The sequence below is a fragment of the Phyllobates terribilis genome, unplaced genomic scaffold (genome assembly GCF_046119375.1).
Source record: "Phyllobates terribilis strain yellow unplaced genomic scaffold, ASM4611937v1 Scaffold_2__4_contigs__length_985480577, whole genome shotgun sequence".
NCBI lineage: Eukaryota > Metazoa > Chordata > Amphibia > Anura > Dendrobatidae > Phyllobates > Phyllobates terribilis.
Genome location: NW_027362762.1, coordinates 431,921,650 through 431,939,097, shown reverse-complemented (window position 1 = coordinate 431,939,097; position 17,448 = coordinate 431,921,650). Strand labels below are relative to the sequence as shown.

Genomic DNA, 17,448 nt, shown 5'->3' with positions numbered 1-17,448 from the left:
CCATGTCCATGATTCCCATTTAAACTTTCAGTTAAGGTTTGGGTGTATCAGTATTGGGTTTTGCAAGCAACAGAACAGGAGCTCTGTACAGGCCTGTCTGTATGAAACTAAACACAGACCAGAGACTTGAGCAAGCCATTACCGGTAACACTGATTATATGGTGGTGCAGTCATCCATGGCAATGGACTGATACGGACTGACACGGACATTCCGTCTGTGAGGATAAAGTTTTGGATTTGCTTGAAAGTTAGAAAATAAAGTCGTTTAAGTAAAATTTTCTTGAGTCACTGCCTAATTGCCACACGGACACGAATGCCTCTACCTTACATGTGGTAGAGAATGTGGGCATTGTGAAGTAAAGCATAGCCCGAAAAAAAGCTGCATGTCTGTGATTAAGTCTGCAAAATTATAAATGCAGGCCTATGGACAATATGGAGGAGCTACAAAAGCAGTTGGTCCTCACAAAGCAGATGCAGTTTCAGCGGCAGCACCAGCAACAGACCTAAAACCGGATTCTGCAACACTATACGGCCCTGCGAGAGATGCTCCCACCACTGACCCCGGTTTGTCCCGAGGCCCGCAACAAAATCAGGTAAGCACGAAGGAAGAGGAGTCCAGAGGACGACATGGAAGCTTTCCTCACCGTGTTTGAACACACAGTGGAGCAGGAGAGTTTGATGATTTCCCAGTGGGCTGAAGTGGTGGCCTCGTTCCTGATAGGAGACGCCCAGAAGGTTTACTTTGAACTCAGCCAGGAGGATGCCCAGAACTATGGGAAACTCAAAAGGTCAGATCCTTGCCTGACTAGGGGTTAATACATATGTACGGGCACGAGTGTACTAGTGGTCCTTTGAAGAGACTCGACGAGCTAAATCTCAGGCGTATGACTTACTGAAGTTAGTAAAAAAATGGCTCCAGCCTAAGACATTTAGCCCTTCCCAGATGGTAGAGATGGTAGTAAATGACTGGTTGGTGCAAACTCTGCCAGTGGCCATACAGCACTGGTTGGGACAAGGGGATCCTGGCATCCTAGATCAGGTGGGCGTTATGTTGCCACCGAGGACTTGGTACAGGACTAGTGATGAGCGAGCACTAAAATGCTTGGGTACTCGTTGTTCGAGTCGAGCAAATTGGAATGCTCAAGTGCTCGATCCGAGCAATGAGCCCACTGTAAATCTATGGGAAACTCAAGCATTTTTCCGGTGGCCCCCCTATCCGGAAGCCTGCAGAGGGCCTAAAAATTGCCGAAATCGATGGGAACCGTGCTCAAATGACATGGGAACAGCATGGGGAAGACCCCTGGAAGCATCTCTGACTCCCAGGCCACTGCTGTCAACGTATTACGCCACTTTTACGGTCTCGCAATAAAACATACAAAAACTAAACCAAAATGGATTTTTATGGGTAAAATGTTAAGGAACATCCTTTCCAGGGTAATGACTTGTATATATGGCAAAATAAAAAACAAAAACAAAAATGCTCCTCCACACCTTGGGCTATGTTCACACGTAGAGTTTTTGATGTGTTTTTGCACTTTTGCATTGCTTTCAAAAAAATAGATTCACCAGTATATGTCATTTTAACATTTTACAGCCATATCTGGCCTCATGGTGTGTGTGAGACATGATCAGACACATCCTGTTTCATTTATGAAGGAGGGACTGTGAAAGTCACAAAGCCTATTTGTATAGGTCCATCAGGCGGCTCTTACTATTATTAAAGAGCCAGCAGTCAGCCCTCGCTATTGTTAGAGAGCCATCAGCCAGCTATGTTTTGTTCTTGCCATTATTAACGAGTGGGTCTCCTATACTGCTATTGTGTAAGCAGTGACTGCAAGGGCTGTCAAAAATTTGGACGCACCTCAATAATCCTTTGAAGAGACAGAGGAGGGCCTCATGAAATTTTTTTTCCCATTTTTAGGAAGTGGGTCTCCCATTGCCTATGTAAGTGAATGCAACGACTGCCAAAAATTTGGAGGCAGTCCAATGCCCCTTGCAAGAGATGTAGATATGGTGATATGCGCTGCTATCATTCGGTGGTGTTGAGAAGTCTGGCCCAATCCAGCCCTTGTTCATTTTTATAAGAGTCAGCCTGTAAGCATTTTCAGTTGACAGGCGGATGCACCTATCAGTTATAAATTCACCTGGCGGCACTAAAAACCCACTCTGACAAAACGTTAGCGGCTGGGAAGGTATGGTAGGCCAGGACCTCCAAGGAGTAGAGAGCCAGTTCATGCCACGTGTCCAGTTTGGATACCCAATAATTATAAGGAACAGCGGAATCACGGAGGACATTGTTACTGTCGGAAAGGTACTCCTTCACCATCTTCCCAATCTTTTCCCTCCTTGCGAGACTACCCCACGCATCAGGGCTTGTGCGATGGTAGGGTCTGAGAAAACGGTCCCAGAACTTTGACAGTGTTCCCCTGACTCTGCTGGAATGGATTTGTGTCTCTCTCGCCTGTACTCCTTGGTTGTCCAACGAACTGTGACCTCTGCCGCAAGCTTTTTCAGATGGGAATTTCTTTAGCAATTCCGCAACAAGGGCTTTCTGGAATTAGCCCATTTTAGCAGACGTGTCCGCTGCGGGAATAATAAATAGAAAGTTCTCCTTGTAGCGTGGGTCTAAAAGTGTCACCAACCAGTAATGACTGTCACCCAAAATTTGGAGAACGCGAGGATCACGGGAAAAACAGCATAAGAAACTCAGCCATGTGTGCCAGACTGCTAACAGGCAAGACTTCCATGTCCTCACCAAGAGGACGACTGACCTCCTCATCATCCTCCTCCCCACTCTCCTCAATGCCATCCATGTTGAACAGACGATATGACAGTTGTGCGGGTAGTACAGTCTATAGCGCAGGAAACTAGCTCCTGTTCTTCCTCTTCCCCCTCCTCTTATTCATTGCCTCAAATACACGTTGGGATATAATGAGGCTTGGCTGTATGGAATCACTCTGTATGGTTCCTTGCTCCATCTGATTGTGCTCCGCCTGCAATGCCTCCTGTTTAATTGTGAGCAGCGAGCGTTTCAGAAGACAGAAAAGCGGGATGGTGATGCTAATTATGGCGTCATCGCCGCTCACCATCTTGGTGGAGTCCTCAAAGTTCTGGAGGATGGTCAGATATCTGACATCCATGCCTTCTCCTGAGGTCTTATGTGTGGAGGCTGACCTGAATACCGATGGCCATGTTGATGCTTGTAGTCAACAACTGCCCTCTGCTGCTCACAAATCCTTCCCAACATCTGCAAGATTGAGTTCCAACGAGTGGGGACATCGCACACCAGTCACTGAGCTGGAAGCTTCAAACGCTACTGAAGCATGGTGTCAAGCAATGTGTGGCAAAGAATAAGTGTAACACAAAGCGAAGAGGGAAAGAAAGCCCAGACTCTAGGGAAAGGGGGGAGTGGAGACCTCCTAGGCTGATCTAATGTCACCCTGTCTCCACTAACATCCCTATATTGGTTCTTCACCAATAGCAGCACGCGTACCTCACCCTGTCTTTCCCTGGCATTAAGTTCAAGATAGGGAAGGGAGGGGATGAGCACTAGTCAATCCCCACTGAACACTAAAGACAATAAGGGGGGACAAACAAGGGAAAATCGCTTAGCTTTAATCGACTCCAGACAAATGCGCACACGTCCTCTCGCACCAGAAAGGAAGAAGTACTGCTCTTGCTCAAGCCTTCACAGGGAGTAATGAATATTGCCGGCACCTCCATCTGGCACACAGCAGGTATTTATACACCCAGGCCAGGGCGTTAATTAGCCAAAGGAAGGTAGCCGCTGGATCTTAGAGATACAGCTTCTAAGAAGTTGGCTGAAATGCCAAAAGAAAGAGATCTCTTGCAACCAACTGCAGGGTGACTGTCACTTCTAACATACCCGTGACAGTATCCCCCCCCTCCCCCCATCTAAGTGGCCTCCGGAAACTCAGGACCGAGTTTCTCAGGATAAGAGGTGTGAAATTAACTAACCAACCTGGGAGCATTCACCTCTGATGCTGAAACCCACATCCTCTCCTCTAGACCATAGCCCTTCCAGTGCACCAAGTATTGTAGAGAACGACATTGGATACGAGAATCTACAATCCTCGAAATCTGGAACTCCAGATTACCATCAACCATTACTGGGGGAGGTGGTAGAGGTGAGGGCTCAAGAGGTTCCACATACTTCTTGAGTAAGGACCTGTGGTACATGTTGTGGACCTTAAGGGCCTGAGGACGTTCAAGACGAAACGCTGCTGGGTTAATGACGGCGGTTATTTTATAGGTATCAATAAACCTAGGTCCCAGCTTCCAAGAAGGAACTTTCAATCTTATATTCCTGGTAGACAACAACACAAAGTCATTCACATTCAGATCCAGACCTGGCAAGCGCTTTCTGTCAGTCATATGTTTATACCTGTCTCCCATGATCTTTAAATTACTCAGAACACCCAGCCATACCGAGGAGAGTGACAAAGCAAACCAATTCTCCTCGGGAACTCCTGAAGCTCCTCCCCCTAAAGGTACCAAACTGTGGGTGATAACCGTATGCACCGAAGAACGGTGACCTGCCAGTGGATTCTTGACGATTATTATTAATGGCAAATTCTGCCAGCGGTAAGTAGGATGCCCAATCCTCCAGATTTTCAGAGACAAAATACCTGAGGAAGGTCTCCAAATTCTAATTGAAACGCTCGGTCTGTCCATTCGACTGAGAGTGGAAGGCAGAGGAAAAGGACAGCTGCACCCCCAGTCGAGAACAGAATGCCTTCCAAAACTTGGAAACAAACTGCGTCTCCTGATCTGACACCACATCGGAGGGAACCCCGTGTAGCTTCATGATCTCATTTATGAACACCTGAGAAAGTGTCTTGGAATTTGGAAGTGCAGGTAATGCGACAAAGCGAACCATTTTACTGAACCTATGTACTACCACCAAAACCACTGTTTTGCCTGCAGAAACCGGTAGGTCAGTAATAAAATCCATGGACAAGTGTGTCCGAGGCCTATAAGGGTTAGGTACCGTAAGAAGAGTACCAGACGGACGGGTATGCAAAGTGTTCAATCACATCCCGATGCAACCCCGGCCACCAAAAACGATGAGAGAGGAGGTCCGCGGTTGCCTTACCACCTGGATGCCCAGCAAGCACAGAGTTATAATGCTCCTTAATAACTTTGCGGCGCAGATTAGATGGTACAACTAACCTTCCTGAAGGGCAGGAGGCAGGGGCGTCCCTGAGCCTCCAACACCTCACCCTCCATTTTAGGATACAGTGCTGAAATGACTACCCCTTTCTGTAAAATTGGGGCAGGGTTCTCATGGTCACCGCCACCAGGGAAGCTCAGGGACAAAGCATCAGCCTTGATATTTTTGAACCCTGGAAGGAAAGTGACAACAGAATTGAACCTATTATAAAACAAGGACCATCTGGCTTGCCTAGGGTTGAGACGTTTAGCTGGCTGGAGATATGACAGGTTCTTATAGTCAGTAATAACAGTAATAAGATGGACAGCCCCCTCCAACCAATGTCACCATTCTTCAAACGCCAATTTAATCGCCAAAAGTTCCCTATTACCCACGTCATAACTTCTCTCAGCCGAAGACAATTTTTTAGAAAAGAAGGCACATGTACGCCATTTACCAGAGGACGGACCTGGAGACAACACAGCCCCAACCCCGACATCCGACGCATCAACCTCCACAATGAAGGGTTGGGAAACATCGGGTTGACTGAGTGTAGGTGCAGTGGCAAAATGATTCTTTAAAGGAAAAAAAAAGCCTGGAGGAAGGCATCCGACCATTTGGAAAAATCTGACCTCTTCTTTGTCATGTCAGTAAGGGGTTTCACAATTACAGAGTAATTTTGGATGAATTTCCGGTAAAAATTAGTAAAGCCCAGAAAACGTTGTAGAGCCTTCAGGTTCTCGAGACATTACCAATCAAAGACTGCACGGATCTTCTCCGGATCCATCTGAAAACCCAAAGATGACAAGTACCCCAAAAACTGCACCTCCTGAACAGCGAAAACACATTTTTCCAGTTTAGCATAAAGTTTATTATCCCTTAATATCTGGAGCACCTGCTTAACATGCCCCTGATGAGTCTCAAAATAAGGTGAGTAAACCAAAATATCGTCCAGATAGACCACTACAAACCTCCCCACCAAATGATGGAAAATATAATTTATGAAATGCTGGAATACCGCAGGTGCATTGGTCAAGCCAAAAGGCATAACGAGACTCTCAAAATGACTTTCCGGGGTATTGAACGCTGTCTTCCATTTGTCCTCTTCTCTGATTCTAACCAGATTGTAGGCTTCTCTTAAATCCACCTTGGAGAATACCTCGCTCCTACAACCTGACTAAACAAATCAGCAATCAGAGGAAGAGGGTATGGATCACGGATGGTAATTTAATTCCCGGAAATCTAAAAGGGGCCATCTTTTTTCTTCACAAAGAAGAACCCTGCCGCCAAGGGCGAAGATGAGGGTCTGATATGTCCCTTCTCCAGACTTTCCGCAATGAAATCCTTCATGGCTTGTCGCTCAGGGCCAGAAAGATTATACAGTCTGGACTTCGGTAATTTAGCTCCGGGGGTCAGGTTAATAGGACAGTCATATGCATGATGGGAAGGCAAATCCTGACACCCCGTCTCAGAAAACACGTCCCCAAAACCAGACAGAAAAGCAGGTAACATTTCTGTAGACAGAAGCAAGGGAAATATCTAAACAGTAATCTTCCCATTCAATAATCTCCCTGGCTTGCCAATCCACCAACGGATTATGTTTAAAAAGCCAAGGAATACCCAAAACAATAGATGTAGGATGATTGTCCAGGACATAGCAAGGGATTATTTCACAATGAACTGACCCCACCCTCAGTTTAACATTATGTACAATCTGAGTAAATGCTTTCTATGCAAGTGGAGCAAAGTCGAATGCGAAGATGGAAATAGATTTAGCTAAAGTACAGCAAGACCATGAGTTTTCACAAACTCAGCATCAACCATGCCGACTCCGGCTCCACTGTCAAACAGAAATTTTCTCGGTTTTTCTCTCTAGAACCACCGCTGCTGTCAGGACAAAGCGGTAACTGCAGGTTGGCAACAAATGCATCCCTTCTTTATACAATTCCAGACTACCAAGAGTTAATCGAGTCTCCTTTTGTTTAGTAATTGAAGGACAGGTCCCAACAAAATGTCCCTTTTTCCCACAGAAAAAACATACGCCTTTTTTTCTTGCAAATCTTCAGGGAGATGTATAATGCAGAGACACCCCCTAATTGCATGGGTTCCTCCACCTCCCCCAGTACTGGTACACCCCCAGACCGCACCCCCGGCAGAGGTACACAACCCTGACAAGAAGGCCCTGGAGAAGGTGGTCTCACCCGTCTATCCTGAAGAAGTCGATCAAGACGTATGGCAGCCTCGAAAGACTGAGGGGTTTCATATACTGCCAAAGCATCTTTCAACCTTTCGGTAAGCCTCTCACAAAATTGACTTCTAAGGGCTGAGTCATTCCATTTGGAATCTGTTGCCCATCTATGGAATTCTGAACTGTACGTTTCCACTGACTGATTCCCCAGATGAAGGCGGCGTAGCCTAAACTCAGCCAAGGAAACTATGTCAGGGTAATTATAGATGAGGGCCAGAGCCCCGAAAAACCCTTCCACAAACTAGAGACAAAGAAAGTCCTGCAGTAAAGAAAACACCCATGACTGAGGAACTCCCGGCAGTAGAGAGATCACAATTCCAAACCATTGCTCCTCATATCCGGAGGAGTAAGGACAAAGTTTAAAATACAGTCTGCAGGCCTGCTTGAAAACAAAAAACTTGTCCCTACTTCCTGAAAACCTGGCCGGGAGGGCAACCTTGGGTTCAGGCTCGACAGGCCGATGCTGCTGCTGAACCTCACAGTGGAGGTAATTCACCTCCAGAGACAGATTGCGCAGCTACTCTGCGAGCTCTGCAACTGAAACCATACAAAGGGAGAAAGGAAAGAAAAAAGTCTATGCCCAAAAACACACTGAGAAAAAAAAAAGTGTCAGGTTTTTTTTTTCTTTTCAAAATGTGCTCGGCCGGCAATAGTCTTTCCCACACCTTGTGTGACACTAAGTGCAACACAAAGGGAAGAGGGAAAGGCAGCCCAGACTCTAGGGAAAGGGGGGAGTGGAGACCTCTTAGGCTAATCTAATGTCACCCTGTCTCCACTAACGTCCCTATATCGGTTCCTCACCAATTGCAGCACGCGTACCTCACCCTGTCTTTCCCTGGCGTTAGGCTCAGGCTGGGGAAGAGAGGGGATGAGCACTAGTAGATCCCCGCTGAACACTAAAGACAACAAGGGGGGACAAACAAGGGAAAATCGCTTATCTTTAGTCAACTCCAGATAAATGCGCACATGACCTCTAGCACCAGAGAGGAAGAAGTACCGCTCTTGCTCAAGCCTTCACAAGGAGTAATGAATATCGCTGGCACCTCCCTCTGGCACGCAGCAGGTATTTATACACCCACGCCAGAGTGTTAATTAGCCAAAGGAAGGTAGCCACTGGGTCCTAGAGATACAGCTTCTAAGAAGTGGTCTGTAATGCCAAACGGAGAGCTCTCCTGCAACCAACTGCAGGGTGACTGTCACTATTGACACACCTGTGACACACGTGTCCGTGGTTAGGTGGACTTTCCCGGTAACTACATTGTTGAGGGTACGGCTAATGTTGTGGGACACGTGCTTTTGTTTTGGAATGCAGGGACGGCACACTGGGAGAAATAGTGGCGGCTGGGGACTGAGTACCAAGGGACGCCAGCCGCCATCAGGTTGCGGAAAGCTTCCATCTCTATGAGACTAAAAGGCAACATTTCGAGCGCAAGCATTCGCAAAATGTGTGAATTTAGTAGTGTGAACTGTGGGGCGCTGGCTGCGTATTTTTGCTTGCGTTCCAAGAACTGGGGTAGGGACAACTGAACGCTATGCTGGGACAAGGATGTGGACGTGGTTGCTGATGGTGCTAGTTGAGAGTGTGCAACAACAGGTGCAGGGCAGGAGGCATCTTCGCATGTGCCATGGACAGGGGATCGGCGTGCACGCACAACAGCGGAAGAAGCAATGGTGTCACACGCAGACACTGTTTCTGTACCCTGGCGTTCGGCCCACCTAGGTCGGGTGCTTTGCTGTCATGTGCCTGATCATGCTGGAGGTGGTCAGGCTGCTAGTTTTGCTACCCCTGATGATACTGGCCTGGCAGATGGTGCAAATGGCCTTTTTGGGGTTATCTGCAGAGTCACTAAAAAACAACCAGACTCGGGAAGACCTACCAGTTGTACTGGCAACTTCCGTCGTGTTGCCCGCTTTGTGTCTGCGGCCACCACAATGCTTCTTCCTGCCTGTTGTGGTTCTACACCTCCCTCCCCCTGTGTGCTGCTGTCCTTGCTCTGCATGCCCCTCTGCCAGATTGGGTCAGTGACTATATCGTCCACTACCTCGTCTTCCACTTCCGCACCCTGGTCCTCCTCCTGACTTTCTGGCAATTGTCTTATCATCATCATCCACTTCTTGCGACAGTAATTGCACTTTCCTACAGTTGTCTTCATGTGACTGTGGCTGCTCAAATATTTAAATATTTGGGCATCGCTACACGCGTTCTCCTCTTGACTCGCTTAAAGCTGGCAAGGCGAGAGGCCCGGATCTACAAATGGGAAAAGTGAACAGCTCTTCTTAGTGTCCAAGTGTGTGTTATCAGTTGTCTCCGGGCACTTGGCATGGTGGGAGGAAGGAGGATCAGGGTGAGGAATATGCGGTCCAGACTCACGGCTACTGAGACTTGACCATGTGGAAGACAGGGTGGTGGTGGTGGCAAAGTGACTGGAAGCATTATCTGCTATCCAACCAACAATCTTTTGACACTGCTCTGTGTTCAATAGTGATGTTGTGGGTCCCCTAGGAATTGGGATTGGAAGGTCGAGCGACAAGATGTGGGTGTTTGTTGTGGCATAGTTTCAGCTTGCCCACGGCCTCGGCCTCTGCATGCACCATCATGTCCACTTCCCCATCCCTTGCCACGCACCTTGCCCATTTTAAATGGAAGACAATATTTTCCACGTTCACTAGAAATGGCTGAAGGGGTATTTGAATGCATCCAAATTCTTGGCAGGGCTGCCACTCACTGCATATGCAATAACAGTATATGACCTGGGAGTCAGAGATGCTGCCAGGGGTCTTCCCCATGCTGTTACCATGTCATTTGATCACTATTCCCATCGATTAGGGCAATTTTTAGGCCCTCTGCAGACCTCCGGGGTTGTCGCCGGAAAAATGCTCAAGTTTGCCATAGACTTACATTGGGCTTGTTGCTTGGGTCGAGCACCCGAGCATTCCAATTTGCTCGACCCGAGCAACGGGCACCCAAGCATTTTAGTGCTCGCTCATCACTAGTCAGGTTTTTTTTTGGGCTTCGGCTACAGCAAGATGTAAACAGTTCATAGAGAAGAAATGACACAAATCTGTATGCAGTGTAGTAGCCGTTTTCTGATGCCGAGCTCATCTTGCCCAGCTTGAAGCTGGCCGGACGAGAGGCCCGAATCTATAAATGGAAAAGTGAACAGCTCTTCGGAGTGTCCAAGTGTGGGATCAGTTGCCTCCGGGCACTCAGCATGGTGGAAGGAATGAGGATCAGGCTAAGGAATATGCAGTCCAAACTCACGGCTACTGAGACTTGACAGTGTGGAAGAAAGGGTGGTGGTGGTGGCAAAGTGACTGGAAGCATTATCTGCTATCCAACCAACAACCTTTTGATGCTGCTCTGGGTTCAATAGTAGTGTGCTGCGGTCCCCTATCAATTGGGACAGGAAGGTAGGGCAACAGCATGTGGGTGCTTGTTGTGGCACAATTTCAGCTTGCCCATGGCCTCGGCCTTTGCTTGATCCATCAGCATCATGTCCACTTCCCCGTCCCTTGCCACGCACCTTGCCCATTTTAAATGGAGGATAACATTTTGCACGGTCCCTACAAATTGCTGGATTTGTACCGCAGTTATAGCTGATACGTCTGACAGACGCCCACGGTTTTAAATACCGGCCTTGTAGTTTACTATTATTGCCAGCGATCACATGTAAATAGCTTCACTGCCACACTGCTGCCAAACTGTATATGGAGGATAATATTTTGAACAGTCCCTACAAATTGCTGGATTTGTAGCGCAGTAATATGGGATCACGTCTGATAATGGAAAATATCTGGCTGTATTCTACAGTGCTAACAAGCAAATGGAGTAGTAAAATGTTGGTCTCTATTGCTTTTTAAGAAAATAATCAGGATTAAGAGCAAAAAAAAGCCCTGATATCTAGTCCAATGGCTATCTGAAACAGGCAGCAGCAACACTAGATAGAACGTGCAATGGACCCTATTGTGCTGTATAGTGTCCACAATCTCTGCCTGCCTAACTCCTGCTATCACCACTGAATATATGCAGCTGGATTAGTTCTCAGAAGGACTGTTAGTTCAGATGGATATGTATCTTGGCTGTGGAATACCTATATCTAAATATTACACTGCCAATTCTGACCCTTACACAGCAGCAGCTCTCCCTACTCTGCCTTCTGTTTCTGGGATAGACAGTGACAAGCATAGGGTCACCAGGTCTTCGATAGATCCGATGACGCTATGCGGCCAGCCAATCACTGTAATGCTAGAACCAAGATGCCTACGGCATTACAGTGAGTGTCAGACAATCCCTGCATGTTCATTTAGTTCTCTAAAAAGTGCCAAACATGCAGGGTGGGGACCGAGCTCTTGCCCGAGCATCCCGGAAATACTCATCGAGCATCTCGAGCAGTGAGATTCTCGGGCGAGTACCGAGCAGTGACGAGCACGCTCACTCATCACTACACCTTATCATTGGTGATCCAGGTAGTTAGCCCTCCACCAACATGATCTTGATGTCCATTATCGAAAGCCTAAAAAATCCCTTTAACATACATTACAAAATATTTATATGACAGTTTTGTGTGTGAACCAGCATACATATGCCATTTATAACACTGTCATTTACTATAAGCCTAAACAAATACGACACTTGGTTAATAGCCAATACTTTGCAGATGTGACCTGTGTCATGAATTCCAATGTCTAGATGAAGCTGACATATAATGTGCGCAAACACTATGTTAAATTACAGCTAGAAAATGCAAACAGGAATTGTGCCCGAAACAACCTTTTTTTTTCAATGAGTGGTGTTTGTCTTTCAGTAATTATTCTCTGTCTAGTTCCCTGCTGGCAGATGATCCAGGTTAAAACGAAAGACCTGTCACCATGCACGACCACAGCTAACTTTCATTTAATTTCTGCCATAAAACAACAGCTGCAGTGTAGCTGTTAGTAGGAGAATAATTAAATCTCAGTTTACCAAACTCGATAAATCAGACTGGAGGAGTATTTTAATTCTACTCTCCTTGGCTATTTTTATATTCACATATATTTGCTGTAAAATAGTACCTAAAATGTGCTTACATTTTTACTGCTATTTAAAATGTAATGGAATAGCTATAATAGTTACCTGTGGACTTCTATTCACTTATAGATTCTGTATAGGCAGGTGATTGACGCCCATTATTTCCCATTGTGAGCCAGGAACCCTTGTATCTTACCACTCTACTCGGTTACCCTAAGACTTTTCTGTTACATTTCTACTCAGTTGCACTCAGTCTTAGGACAACTGAGCAGAGAGGTAACTGAAAAGGGTCCATTAGTTCACAAAATAAAATAATGGGGGCTCATCTCATATGTATACAGAATCTGTATGTGCTTACTTTTAACAGCTTGGTAAACATTTTTATTACTGTCCATGCAGGATATATCACTAGTAAAGGCCTGTTATATTGTATCAGAGCAAGAATACAGCAGACTACAATGTTTCTAATAACTTGGGAGATGGGACTACGACTCAATTCGATGGGAGTTATGGAAACAATGTAGAGCAGTCACACTCGGCCATATTTTGTAGCTCAGCCTTAAATGACGGATCATGGATGAAATTACTCCCAATCTGAACCTTAAGTGGCAAAGAACAAATGTGTCAGTATTGCCCAAAGACGGTGGAATCTAGTTTTCAAGGGCAAATGTAAAAATGAAATACGTAACCATATTAATTAATATACAGTACAGACCAAAAGTTTGGACACACCTTCTCTTTTAAAGATTTTTCTGTATTTTCATGATTATGAAAATTGTACATTTACACTGAAGGCATCAAAACTATGAATTAACACATGTGGAATTATATACTTAACAAAAAAGTGTGAAACAACTGAAAATATGTCTTATATTCTAGGTTCTTCAAAGTAGCCACCTTTTGCTTGGATGACTGTTTTGTACACTCTTGGCTCTGCATTATTTCTCTGTGAGTAATACCCCTTAGAAATGACCATAAAAATTAGCACTAATTAAAATAAACATTTCTCTGGAACTGTATGGTGGATTTAAAGAAAAAGTAGAAAAATATACAGGGAATCTGTAGGAATAAAAGATCAAAAACTGGCCACTTTTCAACTGGTGACATGTCCTCTTCAAAAGGAACCTGTCACCTACAAAAATGCTTACTTGTCTGCAAATATAGTGCTAATCTGCAGGTAAATTGCATTGAAATCATTTTAGACTGGTTTACTGGAAGTCCAGCTTCAGGGAGAAAATGAAGCTTTATTCTCCCTGAAGCTGCTTGCTCGCGTTCATCAGGACTGTGCAGGGGACTATAACAGGAAGCTCACTGAGCAGTAAGGGCTCATTTACATGTCAGTGATTTTTCATCAGTATTTGTATGCCAAAGCCAGGAGTGGAACATTCAGAGAAAAGCCATAATTGAAATACTGACATCTGTCCTGTGTTTTGGAGACACTGCAGATTTTGGCATAGAAATGCTGATAAAAAAACACTGATGACTGAATGAGCCCTAACTGACTCCCCATGACTCCCCATGACTCCAGGCCACACTGCCCCACCAGCGCTGTGAGGCACCAGGCCGCCCGCCCAGTTGGTGCATTGTCGCTGCGGCGGTGGTCAGCACACGATGCCGCTCTTTTAAGGCAATAAAAGTTAGGACCCACTAAGAGGATCGCTGAGATGTGGCAGTGGGCTTCATACAGTCTGATCAGAATGTTAAACTAAGAACCTCATATTCAGTTATATATATTTTTGCCCAGAGGCATTAGATCAATGTATGATTTTTTGGAGGTGCAGTCCTTGCTCTTTTTTTCAGAAATCTAATGTAGTTCTTCTGATTCGCTATGTCTCTTTCCTCATGTGCAAGCATTGCAGAACCTTGGGTATCTATGACCACTAGCAACTAGCTTACTGACTGTCACTATATAAGTGATCGTAACCATGGATACCCAAGGTCCTGCAATGCCTGAACATTGAGGAAAGAGACATAGCAAATCAGAAAAACTATATTACATTTCTAATTGGAGATATTTGCTAATATTATTATTATACCTACTACATATTGGGATAGGATCTTGGAGATGGGAATACCCCTTATCTTCAGAAACAAATGGAAATGTACCAAAGTTATATCCTCAGTATTTTTTAATTAGTGGTCCAAAGTAATACAACAATAAAGCAATGTTTTTCAACTTCCATGTTGCAATTTCAACGAAAAAAACAGAATAAACATCATGTGCAGCAATAAAGGCACTCCTAATTAATACTTGGTTGCACACCCTTTGACATTGCTGACAGCCTCCAAACGTTTCTTGTAGCCATCTATAAGATTCTTGCACTTCTCAACTGGAATTTTCTCCCACTCTTTCTTTGCAGTTTGTTCACGCTCTTGAATGTTTGCAATGTTTTTTCTATCCAATGGCAGATTTCAGCTCACCTCAAAGATTTTCAAAGGGATTGAGGTGAGGACTCATTGCTGGCCATTTTAAAACAGTCCATTTTTTCTTTTTCAACCATTCCTGTGTACTTTTGGATGTGGGCTTTGGGTCATTGTCTTGCTGGAGTACCCATGATCTTCGACTCAACCCAAGTTTTCTTACACTAGGTAGGACATTTTGCTCTAAAATCGCTTGATAATTCTCAGATTTCATGATTACTGTGATGTGGTCAAGGCCTACAGTACCAGATGCAGCAAAGCAATCCCACAGCATTATGGATCCTCCACCATGTTTAAACTGCTGGCAAGGTGTTATTTTCCTTATAAGCTTCATTGCACCATCTGTAAACAAACTGTTGCTTTGCATTGCTAAAAAGCTCCATCTTTGTTTCATCTGTCCATAGAACATTTTCCCAGAAGGACTGTGGTTTGTCAAGGTACTCTTTGGCAAAGATCAGTCATTCGTTTTTATGTATTTTCTTCAACAATGGTTTCTTCCTAGGCCTTCGCCTATAAAACTCTGCTTGGCTTATTGTGCGGCATATGGCAATTATTGAAACCATGGCCCCAGACTGTTCCATATTGGCCTTCAGGTCTTTGGAAGTTTGACGTGGTGTTTTTTCCACCATTGGCACCAACCTTCGAAGACATCTCTTGTCAATTTTTCTCTTTACCCCACTTCAGGGAGGTTCTTGATAGTTCCATGCTTGGCAAACTTCTTAATAACATTGCACACAGTTGAAACTGGTATACCAAGGTCTTTGGAGATGGCCTTATACCCTCTGGAAGTCTTGTGTTTGCTAATAATAGCAGTTCTGATGTTCTCAGACAGCTCCTTAGTCTTCACCATTGTGATAAAGGAACAGGGCCTACAATGTGGCTTTTTAAAACATTGACGTCATCATTCATTGGCTAATTCATGTCAAATTGGCACTGACAATTAATCACAGGTGAATCTCTTTTGTGATTTACCACAGGCGAGTCAAAATGTGTTTCCATACTAAATTAATGTAAAGGGTGCCAATGCCAGTGACACAGCAAGCTTTAGGTTTTTCTGATTTTCCCTCGCATTGTTTTTTGTTTTCAATTACTGTTTATCATTTGCTCTTTTGTATTTAACATGAGTGCTCTGTACAAAAAAACCTTTCACTTGATTCATTTTTTCAGGAGATATTCCATATTATGTACTTAAACTTCATGGGTGGCAATAACAATGAGCAGGACTGTATAAATGGTTTAGGGATGGGGGATCAAACTTACAGACAGAGTCCATTTAATATATAAGGGTAAACTTGGTGGAAAATACATTTTATAGTTAAAGATATTAATTACAACATATTATGAGTGCATAGATTTTATAGACTTGTAGAGTATTACTATAAGCATGAAAACGTTTCCAGTAATATTATGACACCAGTGTGCTAAAGATTTTTTCATGACTGCCCTAAGTTATAATTACAAACCACTGACCTCTTCCCTTTGCCCAAGTATATGTTCGATTTGTTACAATGGTATTTAGATCTTGAATCTGAGGTTCGGCTTGTGCGTGCCTCAGGTGAAGCTCATTCGTTTTTGAGACTTTTAACGGTAAAATATATTTTGGGATGGCTTTGAAAAACCAAGCTCCTGATCTCTTCCAGACCTGTAAAAAAAAAAAATACTGTTACGTTTAAAGGGAAATCTGTTAGTAGATAAAATAGTTCATTTAGTTTGCTTTGCATGTAGGATGCCCTGTTTTGGTTCAAGAACTTACTACAGTTCCACTTGATTCAGGGCATTCACTTTCCTGCTTGTTTCTGTTGTAGACATAATTCTTTGTGTCCTTCAAAGTAAACCATATGCTCAAAGTACATTGCACAATCCTGACAAAGTAGGACCTGTTTGAAAACCCTTTTTTACATTTTGTCTAGTGAGAATATAGTACTATTTGCTTACTTCTAATATATATATCTAAAACACAAAGAACAAGAATAATAGAGCTTCAAAAGATCTGAAAATTGCTAGCCTACAGAATCTCATCACAGTATATGGAAAGAACATGAATGCAACAGTTATTTTAATTGTCAGATCATAAAGAATATTATGGATTGAAATACATATTATAACACCAATGCAAATACTTTATGTCCACTGCAATCTTCAAAACATATGGAAATGTGACATTACAAGAGCACTGGCAGACTGTCTAAAATGTATAATTACGCTTTATATTCTTTGACAAACAACAGTCTGTCGGCTTTGAGAAACATAATAAGCACAGTTTATGCCAGTCTTTCTGCACAGCTGGGAAAGATTAAATCAAATCTCCAATATTCCAAATTTCAGCCAACAGAAAGAGAGAGATGACATTTCTCATGCAGCAGGATATCAAACCTTCAACATGAAGATGAGCTGTCTGAAAACATAAGACACTTATCATGGACTTGGGTGCACCTTAATAGCAAATTAAATAAAAATGTAAATTATCATTTAACATTCTTCAATTGCAATATGATGTATGCTTTTAAACCAGCATCAATCACACAATATTTTTATAAGAATATACTAACTAAATGGAAATCTGGTCCCAGACTGCAGTATTTGGCTTTGTTAAATTCC

The 17,448-nt window shown here is 44.1% G+C and overlaps 1 protein-coding gene across 6 annotated transcripts in view; it reads right to left on the bottom strand.

The window, feature by feature from the left end:
• Positions 1 to 17,448, bottom strand: part of RPH3AL (rabphilin 3A like (without C2 domains)) — a 467,437-nt gene that overhangs the window by 98,727 nt on the left and 351,262 nt on the right. For all 6 annotated transcript variants that reach the window (XM_073665322.1, XM_073665306.1, XM_073665341.1 and 3 more), the window contains one exon: positions 16,321 to 16,492. In XM_073665322.1, the coding sequence (XP_073521423.1) occupies positions 16,321 to 16,492 (172 nt within the window). The remainder of the gene's footprint in view (positions 1 to 16,320; positions 16,493 to 17,448) is intronic.